Source organism: Ambystoma mexicanum, chromosome 3q (assembly GCF_040938575.1).
Source record: "Ambystoma mexicanum isolate Mex_15411 chromosome 3q, UKY_AmexF1_1, whole genome shotgun sequence".
NCBI lineage: Eukaryota > Metazoa > Chordata > Amphibia > Caudata > Ambystomatidae > Ambystoma > Ambystoma mexicanum.
The window spans coordinates 1,168,372,667-1,168,385,416 of NC_090926.1; the positions used below are offsets into that span (position 1 = coordinate 1,168,372,667).

General features: G+C 53.4%; 1 protein-coding gene across 1 annotated transcript in view; it reads left to right on the plus strand.

Moving 5' to 3' along the window:
• Positions 1-486: 486 nt before the first annotated feature.
• Positions 487-12,750, plus strand: part of LOC138447709 (uncharacterized) — a 145,733-nt gene continuing 133,469 nt past the window's right edge. Inside the window, exon 1 of the mRNA XM_069604005.1 lies at positions 487-704. Coding sequence (XP_069460106.1) covers positions 693-704 — 12 coding nt within the window. The 5' untranslated portion in view covers positions 487-692. The remainder of the gene's footprint in view (positions 705-12,750) is intronic.

A 12,750-nucleotide genomic window follows, 5' to 3' on the forward strand; every position in this document is an offset into this window, starting at 1 on the left:
CCATCGGGGTGGGGCACAGCCTGCCAGGCCCCTGACCGTGCGGACCTCGGCCACCACCCTGGCATGCGGGTCCCACGGCATCAGGGCATGCAGGCCTGTGCTTCCAAGTGTAGGCCTGCGGCCTACATCATTAATGAGACACGGACTCAGTCGTTCCTCTTTGGAAGTCTGCAGCCGTTCTGTCTCACATGCCTGCAGGGGCTCCTTTTATTAGCTTGGGCCATGATACAGCGATGGTCCATCTTAAAGGGTCCATACACGTGAGGAAAACACATCCCCTTAAAGGGGCAACGCACACAGGAGGGTCCCATCTAACACTGGTGCATAAGGGGAAGAAGTCGTGTTAGAAACACGGGCGCCATAAAAGCTGTAAAAGGTGTGTTAAAGGTCATTATGGACGGTTTTGCATAACAGGCTCTGCAGTCTTATATAAGAACAATTTGGTGCCGGCTCATTAGGATGGTGCAAGGGGCCAAGGTCAGACATGTCTCTATCATGCATGTTTTACTTCCTCTCCCAGCCATCCCGCGTTTAATTCCGTTAGCTCCAGGCCCCGAAGCAGAGGTTACAGCGCCCTCTGGCGGCACTTGCTCGACTCCCACAGCGCCTCCGTGCACAGGGAACAGGGGCACTTCCTTAGCAACCGAGGAAACGCCGAGAGTGCATCAGGCAACAGAGAGCAGGGAGCCGGCATGAGCAGCGCGGTGAGTGCGTCTCCCACTGCACGGGCTTCCTCAATTCCCTTCTCCTGCTTCACCCCCAGTCTGGCCCCCATGATTCTTTGTGGTCCCTTTTCTAATGACATACGTCTTTAGTCAGAGCCTTTACCGCCTCTGGTTCGTTGCGCCTCATGCTCCGTTTATCCATATCACCTTACATGTTCGGTGGAGTTGCTGTCTTTCTGCTTTTTAACTCGTCCCCTCCCCTTAGTTCGAACCCGCACAAATGTGCTTAGCAGCGGCCGGGAGACCGTGTCCGGGCCCTCCCTCCATTCTTCTTCTGCAGTCTCTGTCAGCTACGTTTTCGCACTTGTATTTGTTTTTGGCAACGCCCTGCTAATAGACAGCAGCAGGGCTCAAGTCGAGCGTACACGCGGGCGGACGGAGTCCACCCACTTCTTTCGGACGGGGGACTCGGTCCCCCCAGCCAAAATGAATGTCCTCTTCTAATTTATAAATTAAAGGGGACTTGCGGGGACGGACCACAGTCGTCAGGTTTGCAGGCCGGACACTTCACTGCTGCACTATATAACCTGATGAAAATAACAAGCCACTAAAGGTGAAATGTCCCATTTCGGTACTGCAAGTTCCAGGGTAAACATTTGTATTGGTTCTTGGAGTTTAAAACATGCGCACCTTTTAACATTTTCAAAAATACTATCAGAAGAAAATATCCTCTCTTGGTAGTGTGGGTAGACTTTATGAAAGGCAAATGTCATTCGTCCCGTGCAATTTGGGTGGTTAAGCTAAGTCAATGTAATGCCTTGATATGCTCATTTCTGGCGATTTCACATCCCATTGCATTTGTAGATGAGTCCCCCCCACTTTAATTTTTAGGACTTGACCCCTGGACAGTAGTTTAACTTACTGGCTGCAGCCGCCCCGCCCCCATCCGATTTTGGGCCTTTCTTGAATAGAATTGCTCACCCTGCCAAAAAGCAGGACAACATGCAAATGACAATAGGGCACCTTAACAAAGGCCTCACAATTTCCTCCATGAAACATTTATTTTGTAAGCACTGCCATAGTCCCTTGGCAGAGTGATGGGGCATTTCATATGAAAGACCCCTCCAGTTACCTACGAAATCTGTGTCTGCTACCAAGGCAATTACATCGAGTTATGCAATAAAGCGCCTTTAATATATTCTTAAAGATGTGATGGATTGATTTTATTAAATGTTTGGATGATCTTTTAAATCTTTTGGGTTTGAAGTTGTTCACTGTGTGAAAAGTGTATTAATAAACTGTAACCCACAATTAAAAAAAGTAAAATAAAGACCCTTTTAAAGGTACATTTATCTTCTTGTCTACTAGATTGACATGCAAAAAAAGGGTTTGCTTTTACTTGGAAAGTCGGTTGTTTTTAACGTCGTGCATAACTACAAGCTGGACGTTTGTGACAATCGTAATACCCAGGCGCCTGTATTGCACATTTTCTATTGGTGTGTGTTCTAAAGTGCTAAAAGTATTGTTGGAGATCAGGATGTTTTTTTTTTTTTTTTTTTACACTTGCATTCTTTTTTTATTCTGGACTTCTAGTTTTCTATTCAGACGTGTTGTAACGCCAGATGCTATGCTTTGGAACATGTTTCCATTATGCTATATATTGTCAGGGTGCTTTAGGATGTGATTTGTGTATTTTGCCAGTAATTGATATAAGCAGTAGTGGAAATGGAAACAATTTAAAGGGGGATCCCAGAAGGGCGGGGTTCCGGGGAGGGAGAGTACAGAGGGGGCTGAGCTGGCAGATTAACTTCACTCAAAGTGCTTGCTATAAATATAATTGTCATCATTAAATACAGTTATAAATGAACTCAGACCATTGTTTAATGGCGGAACCAGAGTGAGGGTTCGTGAGGGTTCAGCGGAGGGTGGCGCCCCCCCCCCCCGGTATCCCCGGGTGCCCAGTGCATCCACCACACCCCACCCCACCCTCCCGTTGCTGCCATATTATCCGCCTCTCGGGCACTAGAAGCTGCCTGCGCTACTGTGTGGGCGTAGGGGAATTAGCGTCCCTCCTGACTATCGCCTGTTGCACAGCGCATGCCCAGTAGGCCCCCAGCCTCCCGCTGGTGGCCTATTGTCCGCTACCCGCCCCTATCAAAAGCTGCCTCCGATACTGAGGGGAGTGGCAAACATACCAAGAGCCAGTTCGTCCAGTGGCTCGCTGCGTCCTGCACCATAGTACAAGCTTGCTTTGCACTACAACCCGAATGCTTCGAGGATAGGTGCTTCTTTTAATCGACGTGGCTCAATTCGTTTGGACGAATGAATGGCCGAGGTGCCAGGATTAGAACCCGTGACTTCCAAATCCTAGGGTTGTGTTAGGTAGGGAGAACCCGTCCAGTTGATGTTTTTTGTGAGCACTGTGCTATTCTTGCCATTGTAGAATTAAGGGTGGCAAGGCGGGGCTCTCCATGTGTAAGTCACTGCATACAGAGCTGGTTAGTTCACACCGGGCGGCAGCTCATGATGCTAGCAGCCAGGGCTTTTTATCGGCCCACTAGAGGGAGTCAGACTCCACTGAGAGATGTCGCTGGCCAGGCAGCCTCACAGAAACGCACAGTAAAGCCTTGTCAGGGCTTAGCGTGGGCACTCAGCGCCTTGCCTCCCCCCCCCCCCTTTATCCGCCCCTTCTTACCCCCCCCCCCCTCTCCTCATCAGTCATACCATGCAAGCGGTAGTAAATTTGACACGACACCAGTTTGGGTTGGAAGGTTAACATGCCTCAGCAGCTTTATTTGCATAAAGTCTTGGAGTTATCTTACAGGCAATCCGTAATTCACCGTCACCGATACACTATTCCGAGTGCGGCTACCTAGGGCTTCCCCCCCCCCCTCCCCCAATCGTCCTCGTCCGGTGGACGCCTCGGATTGAGCCCGGCCCTGGCTATCCACCTCTCTCTACCCCGGCCGTTGTTGCAGTCAATTTTTTGTGCTCCCCATTTCACCCTGCCCCTTGCTAGGTCTTGTAGCGGGTGCCCGGCCCCCCGCACACTTGCCCCGTGTCCTAATCGGGCTCTAGCTAAAACCGGCAGCCACGCGGTGCCTCGCTAATGTTCAGGTTCCTATACCGGCACCACCACAAGTGCCCTTACAATTTCCTATACCGGCACCACCACAAGTGCCCTTACAATTTGTTACGTATCCGTATTTGGGGCGGCACCGCCCTCCGATGCCGGCCCCCACTTTCTGCCTGCCTAGTTGGCCGTCGCTTGCGACGTCCATCTAACCTTTTCTTACCAAACTCTGCTCAGCCCCCCCTACGCCTTCGCGTTGTTCCGGTTATTGGCATCCTAGTCCTACCCCCGCTATGTCAAACCCCCCCCCAGGTCTCCCTGCTGTGTCCCCGAGCCCCCAGAAACATCGCAATTCCCTCTCACTAAAGGCGCCCCCCCCTCCAACTGCAGCCTTAGCAGGTGTCCTCCCCCCCTTGGCTGGTGTCATATCTCTTCCAGATTCCCTGTCCCTCGTACTGTCTTCCTTTCCCAACTGTCTCCCCCATTCCCCCGGTCCCCTATGCTGCGCCCCGCCAGGCCCCCTCTTTCCTGTCCTTGCTGGCCCTCCTTGTCCGAGCTCCCCCCGCCCCCGATGCTCCTACCTTTCTTCCTCCCTCCTCCAGCTCCCCCCCTCTTGCCCCTCCCCCTTCGTGACGACTTAGCCCCCGCCGTAGCGTGGGCACTCAGCGCCTTGCCCCCCCCCCCTTTATCCGCCCCTTCTTACCCCCCCCCCTCTCCTCATCAGTCATACCATGCAAGCGGTAGTAAATTTGACACGACCCCTGCTGTAATTTTGGTCCCGGTAGCATACCCCCCCGTATTCCCTCTTGTTCCCCTCCAACCAGCTTCACTTGCTGCCCTCTTTTTAGTTTGTTGTTCGTTCCCTCCCCCCCCCCGCAATTTGGGTCTTGGAATTGCCTCCCAAGTCCCCTACATCCCTCCCCTTTTTCCCCCAGGGCCTCCCCCAAGCCTATTGCTCTTGGGGCGCCGTGCATCTAAACTCTTGGCTGCTCGTTCCCCTGTGGGTCTGCTGGCAGTGCTTCGTAAAGGGATCGCAATGTAACTCCGCTGGGCGACCTGTAAAACAAAAGAGAACATTATTCACATACTTTTTATCGGGAGGGTGGGTGGGAAAACGAACGCAGCTCCGGCGAGACGGGAAACCGAGGGAGGATGTGTGAATGCTCACACAAGCCCGGGCTTTTATGGCCGGCTTCTCCCCGGTTTCCCGCCCTGCCCCCAAGCTTTCGCGCCCTGCCGGGGGGGCGGGCCCCCCTTTCGTCATCATCCGCCCCCCCGGCGCATTTTTTCTTACAGGCGTGGGGGAGGGGAAGGGCGGCCTGTACCGCCCCCACTAAGGGGCGGCGCCCGCCATGCCAGCTTTCGCTGGCGCGTTCGCCCGCCGTAGCGTGGGCACTCAGCGCCTTGCCTCCCCCCCCCTTTATCCGCCCCTCTCTCCTCATCAGTCATACCATGCAAGCGGTAGTAAATTTGACACGACACCAGTTTGGGTTGGAAGGTTAACATGCCTCAGCAGCTTTATTTGCATAAAGTCTTGGAGTTATCTTACAGGCAATCCGTAATTCACCGTCACCGATACACTATTCCGAGTGCGGCTACCTAGGGCTTCCCCCCCCCCCTCCCCCAATCGTCCTCGTCCGGTGGACGCCTCGGATTGAGCCCGGCCCTGGCTATCCACCTCTCTCTACCCCGGCCGTTGTTGCAGTCAATTTTTTGTGCTCCCCATTTCACCCTGCCCCTTGCTAGGTCTTGTAGCTGGTGCCCGGCCCCCCGCACACTTGCCCCGTGTCCTAATCGGGCTCTAGCTAAAACCGGCAGCCACGCGGTGCCTCGCTAATGTTCAGGTTCCTATACCGGCACCACCACAAGTGCCCTTACAATTTCCTATACCGGCACCACCACAAGTGCCCTTACAATTTCCTATACCGGCACCACCACAAGTGCCCTTACAATTTGTTACGTATCCGTATTTGGGCCGGCACCGCCCTCCGATGCCGGCCCCCACTTTCTGCCTGCCTAGTTGGCCGTCGCTTGCGACGTCCATCTAACCTTTTCTTACCAAACTCTGCTCAGCCCCCCCTACGCCTTCGCGTTGTTCCGGTTATTGGCATCCTAGTCCTACCCCCGCTATGCCAAACCCCCCCCCAGGTCTCCCTGCTGTGTCCCCGAGCCCCCAGAAACATCGCAATTCCCTCTCACTAAAGGCGCCCCCCCCCTCCAACTGCAGCCTTAGCAGGTGTCCCTCCCCCCCTTGGCTGGTGTCATATCTCTTCCAGATTCCCTGTCCCTCGTACTGTCTTCCTTTCCCAACTGTCTCCCCCATTCCCCCGGTCCCCTATGCTGCGCCCCGCCAGGCCCCCTCTTTCCTGTCCTTGCTGGCCCTCCTTGTCCGAGCTCCCCCCGCCCCGATGCTCCTACCTTTCTTCCTCCCTCCTCCAGCTCCCCCCCTCTTGCCCCTCCCCCTTCGTGACGACTTACCCCTGCTGTAATTTTGGTCCCGGTAGCATACCCCCCCGTATTCCCTCTTGTTCCCCTCCAACCAGCTTCACTTGCTGCCCTCTTTTTAGTTTGTTGTTCGTTCCCTCCCCCCCCCCGCAATTTGGGTCTTGGAATTGCCTCCCAAGTCCCCTACATCCCTCCCCTTTTTCCCCAGGGCCTCCCCCAAGCCTATTGCTCTTGGGGCGCCGTGCATCTAAACTCTTGGCTGCTCGTTCCCCTGTGGGTCTGCTGGCAGTGCTTTGTTTCAGGGATTGGCCTGTGATTCCTCCAAGACTCTCTGCTGGCTGCCGGCGGCAGAGAGTTCCCCCCCAGCCGGCACAGGGCACTTCCCCTTTAGTATTTGTTTTGCCCTAGCATGGCCCCCCCATCTCCCCTTTTGTTCATTCGTGTGGCTGTTTGGGAGAGATGGGAGGTGGGAGGGGGGCAACAACAGATCATGCTCGGTAGTGTTATTTGTGCCCTAACCCTTGCCCCCCCCACTTCGCTGTGTCAGGATCTGTACCCCTTAATATTATGGCTCCCTTACTCCCAGTTTCCCCCAGAACGAGCACCCCCATTCCCCAGCCACTTTCTGCTCGGGGTGAGTGGACTAGAATGTGTGGTGCTCCGTGTGGTCTTGCCCCCTGGCCACGAGGGCCTGTAGCCCTCCGGCGCGTGCACACTATTATGTGCCCCCGGCTTGGCCCCCCCCCCCCCCCCGAGCACCCCACTCCCCAGCGACTCTCTGCTCAGGGTGAGGGGGCTCGTAGTGTCATCGGCTTCCACCCTAAACATACTGCCACTTGTGTATACGCGTGTTATAAATTCCCTATTGCATAGACTCATGTGGCGTTTACTAGCAAACCTTGCCTCACAAAATAGATGCCTGATCGATGCCCGTCCACAGCACGCCGCGCGTTCTTACCTTGCCCAGCGTACCACTTGTAACCATCCCCCGAATTACCTCTCCCTTAGTTGACCGTTACACCCGAATTGCCACTCCCTTCATTGACCTCACATGGTTAGAAACTTACAAAAACTCTGCCTAATGTCATACCGTTCTCTTCCTGCCATGCAGGCACAATCTAGTGTAGTGCCGTCCACTGTTTAAAGCGTGCAGTACCTTCAACCTACCGTATTGTAGTTCACCACCGGCCACACAGGCGCACTCTACTGAACATATGCCTAGACGAACGTACTTCTGTCTACAGGCTCAGTCAATTATGCCATTGATGCATGAAGGCCTGATCAACTTGTGATCATGCTACGTGCAGACACCCCCCCCAGTGCTCCTTTGCCATAGGCCCGATCTGCCGCATTTCTGCATGAATTGAAGGCATGTTTTCTCACTGTTCCCGTGACCTGTCCTTCTCTGCCGCCCTTTTATTCCAGCGATAGGAAGTGGCCACTAGGAAACTACTGCTCCCATAATGCCGTTCAACCACTTTCCGCTCTAAAGAGTCGTATTATATCTTAATACACAATACACATTGACTTTATACTGTGAACGCTGGTGGACTTGGGACCCAAAGGGGGCCCTGGCACTGATGTTCAAAGTGGCCCATACTACACATTTTCAGCAAGCCACAACCTTAGCCAATGTGAATATGTGAAATTAAAATTAGTGACCTCACAAAACCCGGGGCGCAGGGGCCTCCCCAGAGGCCAGTTCACCCGACCGTGTAGGAATTGCCACTGCTTTGCAGTGACCAAAACCATTTCCACTCCCAATTTTGTCCGGCAGAGTAGTGTCAAATACGGTAAGCAACTCCCTTTACGAGCCCCTAACACCATCTTTGTTTAATCCCAGCAGCCGACCAGTAAGGCGACTAGCCTGCCTGAACTACATTGTTCAGCCATAATACCTGGCAGCTTGGCAGCCAGCCCGCCAATGTGAAATCGTAAACCCATTGAATTTACAATGACCAAGAGGACGCTGAACCTAAAATTGGTGTCTGAGGCGACAGGCTGCTGCCTGGTCCCTTTTCTCTTAACAAAAATTCGCTTCATGAACATACATAAAACAAATCAACAGTGACTGCCGCACAAGGTTGTGGACCTAAGGAATATAAGCTAACTTGCCCCACCTATGCCCATGCGGCAAACCTTTTCAGTGTCCACCCTACGTTAATGGCAGTTAGAGCAAGTGGCGCGGCAGCCAAGAAAAGAAAATGTCAGATAAACCATAACCCCCATTTCCTTACACGTGGCCCGGCGCACAACCGCTAGGAACCCTCGAAACTCAATTTTTCTGCTTAAGAGTCCCTATCCTTATCATGCACCTTCCTTATCGCACCTCCCCATCATCCGTGACTTTGCCGCCCGCCCTGATCTGGTGCTTAAATTAGGGTATAAATATTCTAGCATACGCAGCTGGCATGCTCTTTTCTCTTTGAGTTCCCTCCTCCTCAGTCATAACCACCCCCATGCCATCCGCGAATGCAAAAGGTTGAGTTTGGCCCGCCGCCGGGATTCGAACCTGCGTTAGCAGGTTCTTCGCGGATGTCACAGCGAGCGCTCTGCTCGCTGTGCCATTCGACCAGCTCCTGCAGATTCTGGCTCGCAGAGCAGACCAACGAAGCTACCCCAAACAACCGAAATTACATGGGCTCGGAATACACGCGGCACGGCGGCTCCGCCATTTTCCGTTCCCCAAATGCATTCCCCTCGCCGCGGTGTGCCCCCCCCCACCTGTATGCCTTCCTCCTTGCAAACCCCCCCCTCCCCAAATGAAGATTTCGTCTGAACCACCTCCCCAAGCCCCCGCGGCCCCGACTGTGGGGGTGAGCTGCAGGTCACACCCATGTAAGAAATTGGATCTAAAATTGCTATCCCTGCCAGGTGCATCCTGACACATTCCCACACCGCTGTGCCGGGGGGGGGGGGGGGTGGAGGAGGGTTCACCATGCCCGTGCTGCCAGGTGAGCCGGTCAGCTACTCTTTGGTGCGGGATTAAACTCGAAAGGCCCCGGGACGAGCATCGCCTCGGGCATGGCACGGCTATCAATTCTTACTTTAAAATACGGCTACAAAAGAACGGGCTGCTTGGGGACCGCGTACTGGTAAAAGAACTCGGCGGCTTGAAGTGGCTGCGCTCACATGTGTATAACAGCACCTGCAGGCATGTCATGTCGCATAGGCCCACCTCCGCATTTCATCACAGCGAAGTGGATACACAGGATGCCTACATTCGAGTTAAATGGTAGTGTCAGCTGGGATTTACATTTGATACACACTTCGCGCTTGAAGCAGCCCGTTTCTCGGCACCTTGGCTTTCAGCAGCTGTGTACGAGGCGAGGCCCAGGAGGGGGGGGTACACCTATTTGGATCACAGGGGGGTTGTGCAGTGGGTTAAGACGCTTTTTTTTTTTTTTTTTTTTTTTTTTTCCCTCTCTGCTTGGGGTACAATTCGCAACAGAACTACACCTCCCATTTGCATTTAAAGCACAACAACACACACATGAATCTAATTATTTTATTGTTGATATGTGAGAAACCAGCACGCTAGCGCCAAGCAGCTCTCACAGCGCTTCACAATGCGCCCTTTGTATCAGAAGGATCTTGTACGAAGAACAGTATGGTATGTGCGAGGTCTGGTGGAGGGTGCATTACAGAACCACTGATTGCAACGGTTTAGGGCGAGGGGGCTGTGCACATTTGACAATGCTATGAATTCCTGAAATATTAGTTAAAACCACTTTCCCACCAGCAATCTTATGAACTTGCCAATGCCTTCAAATGCCAAACTCACAGACACACACACCAAACCATTCACCCACCCACACACACCAAACCATCCACCCACACCACGATCACGGTGTGTGGGCTTGGAATACACGCGGCACGGCGGCTCCGCTTTTTTTTTTTCTTTTCTTTTTCTTCTTCTCCTCTTTCCCCAAATGCATTCCCCTCGCCGCGGTGTGCCCCCCCCCCACCTGTATGCCTTCCTCCTTGCCAACCCCCCCCTCCTCCTCCCGCCCCACCCCAGCTCCTCATGGCCACCACCGTGTGCATGATGTTATTGGGACTACAGTGGGGCTGAAAGCCTTCTGGGTGCCCGCGGATGCAAAAGTTAGAATTAGTCCCGCCGCCGGGATTCGTACCTGCGCTAGCAGGCTCTACACGGATGTCAAAGCGAGCGCTCTGCTCGCTGTGCCAGTCGACCAGCTCCTGCAAATTATGGCTCGCAGACCAGACCCACGGAGCTGCACCAAACAACCGAAAAGGAAGGAAGCCATCTCCCCTTCGTAAACAAGGAAACACTTAAGAGCCTCTCTTAAGAAGGGATAGTGCTCAGCAACTTGCTCAAAACCTGAACCTTTGGAGAATTCCTGAAATATTAGTTAAAACCACTTTCCCACCAGCAATCTTATGAACTTGCCCATGCCTTCAAATGCCAAACTCACACACACACACACACACCAAACCATCCACCCACACACTCACCCACACACCAAACCATCCACCCACACACTCGATCACGGTGTGTGGGCTTGGAATACACGCGGCACGGCGGTTCCGCCATTTTTTCCGGCCCTCATTTACCGAGCCCCTGCAAACACCCCTCCTCCCGCCCTACCCCAGCTCCACATGGCCACCACCGTGTGCATGATGTTCTTGGGACTACAGTGGCGCTGAAAGCCTTCTGGGTGCCCACGGATGCAAAAGTTAGAATTACTCCCGCCGCCGGGATTCGAACCTGCGTTAGCAGGCTCTACACGGATATCCAAGCGAGCGCTCTGCTCGCTGTGCCACTCGCTGTGTCACTCGACGCGGCCCATGTAAGGCACACGGACGGACGGCGGCCCTGATGACCTACCAGCAGTTCGGAGGCCATCGTATAAGAATTAAACGCGGCAAGACATAACAGGCACTATAATGCGGAACGGCATCCACTAACTGTAGAAAATGCCCCTCTCCCCCCCAGAACCGGGGCCGACATCGACCCCACTCGCTCCCCCCCACCTTCACAACGCCGCGAACATATATCCCCAGTGCCTACCTCCAACGTTTGCTCCTCGAACCGACCGCTGCAGCACCGGGAACTTCCTCGAACTCGTACACGACCTCCTGTACCGACGCGATACCCGTACTCCTCCTGCCGACGCTGGAACGCCACCGTCACCACCTTCGACCCTGTCCCCGACCTCGCGACCACTGCACGATGCGGATGGCCGCCTGATGCGGATGGCTGCCTGATGCGGAACGAACGCTGCTCCGACTGGCTGCCTACGACACGAAAAAACGAACGCAGCTCCGGCGAGACGGGAAACCGAGGGAGGATGTGTGAATGCTCACACAAGCCCGGGCTTTTATGGCCGGCTTCTCCCCGGTTTCCCGCCCTGCCCCGAAGCTTTCGCGCCCTGCCGGGGGGGCGGGCCCCCCTTTCGTCATCATCCGCCCCCCCCGGCGCATTTTTTCTTACAGGCGTGGGGGGAGGGGAAGGGCGGCCTGTACCGCCCCCACTAAGGGGCGGCGCCCGCCATGCCAGCTTTCGCTGGCGCGTTCGCCCGCCGGAGGCGGCCGGGTCCGAGATCCGGGGTGACATATGATGCCAAACCTTGGGCCAATGACAAGAGCTGGCTAGAAAGCACTAATATTGTAGTCTCCCACAGCCAAAACCACTGTAAATAATTACCATGATACTCTTGATCCCAGATCTAACCATCTCTTTGTATAGGAGCCCCTCACATCCTGTACCCCTTTATATCTGCTTGTTAAAATGTTAATTACACTTGTAATGTATCTTTTGTATGCATCCTATGTATGTAACCTAAGCTTAAGTATTCTTGTAACTGCTGCGCCTGGCTACCCCTGGGTTTGGAGCGCATTATCAAATAAATAAACTAAACTAAGTAGAACTAGAAAAATGTGTGGGCACGTGTCCAAATTAAAGCTTGGTTTTAAAACCCAGGCTTTAAGCCTGCGGTCCTGGGCAAACCGTAATCTCACTGAGACATAGCTACAAAATGTGGCGTCCTTAAAAGTAATGGTAACGGATGGTTTGGACGTGGAAGAAATGGTCGCATAGGATTTTATCAATTTAAAAAAAACATTTATTTCCGTCTAAATATGTGTGGCGTGGGTGCAGGTAAATCACAAATGCGGGGCGGTCATGGAAGGGTACGGGGGTCTCCCTCCAAATATATATTTGTGGCAAAGTATTAAAATAACCACAATTCGATTAAATCGTTTGACAAAAAAAGCCTCAACCAGATCCGTTCATACTATTACAAAAACTCTCATAAAGTGGGGCAGATTCAATGATTTTTATGGACAACATGGTGTCCCTTTTGTGTGCCTTTTCTGGTGACCCCCGCCACTAGAATTGAGTTAGTGTTGCACTGTATCGCCCTGCTTCCCGTAACACTGGATTGGACCAGCAGCTGTATTGTCTCGCTAGCTAGTAGGTGCAGCTGAAAGTCTAGTATAACAGACTGGCTGCAGCAGAACCAACATTTATTGATTTTATTTATTTGAATTTGTAAAGCGCGCTACAGCTCAAAGGCTTCGAGGCGCTGTGCATGAGAGTGT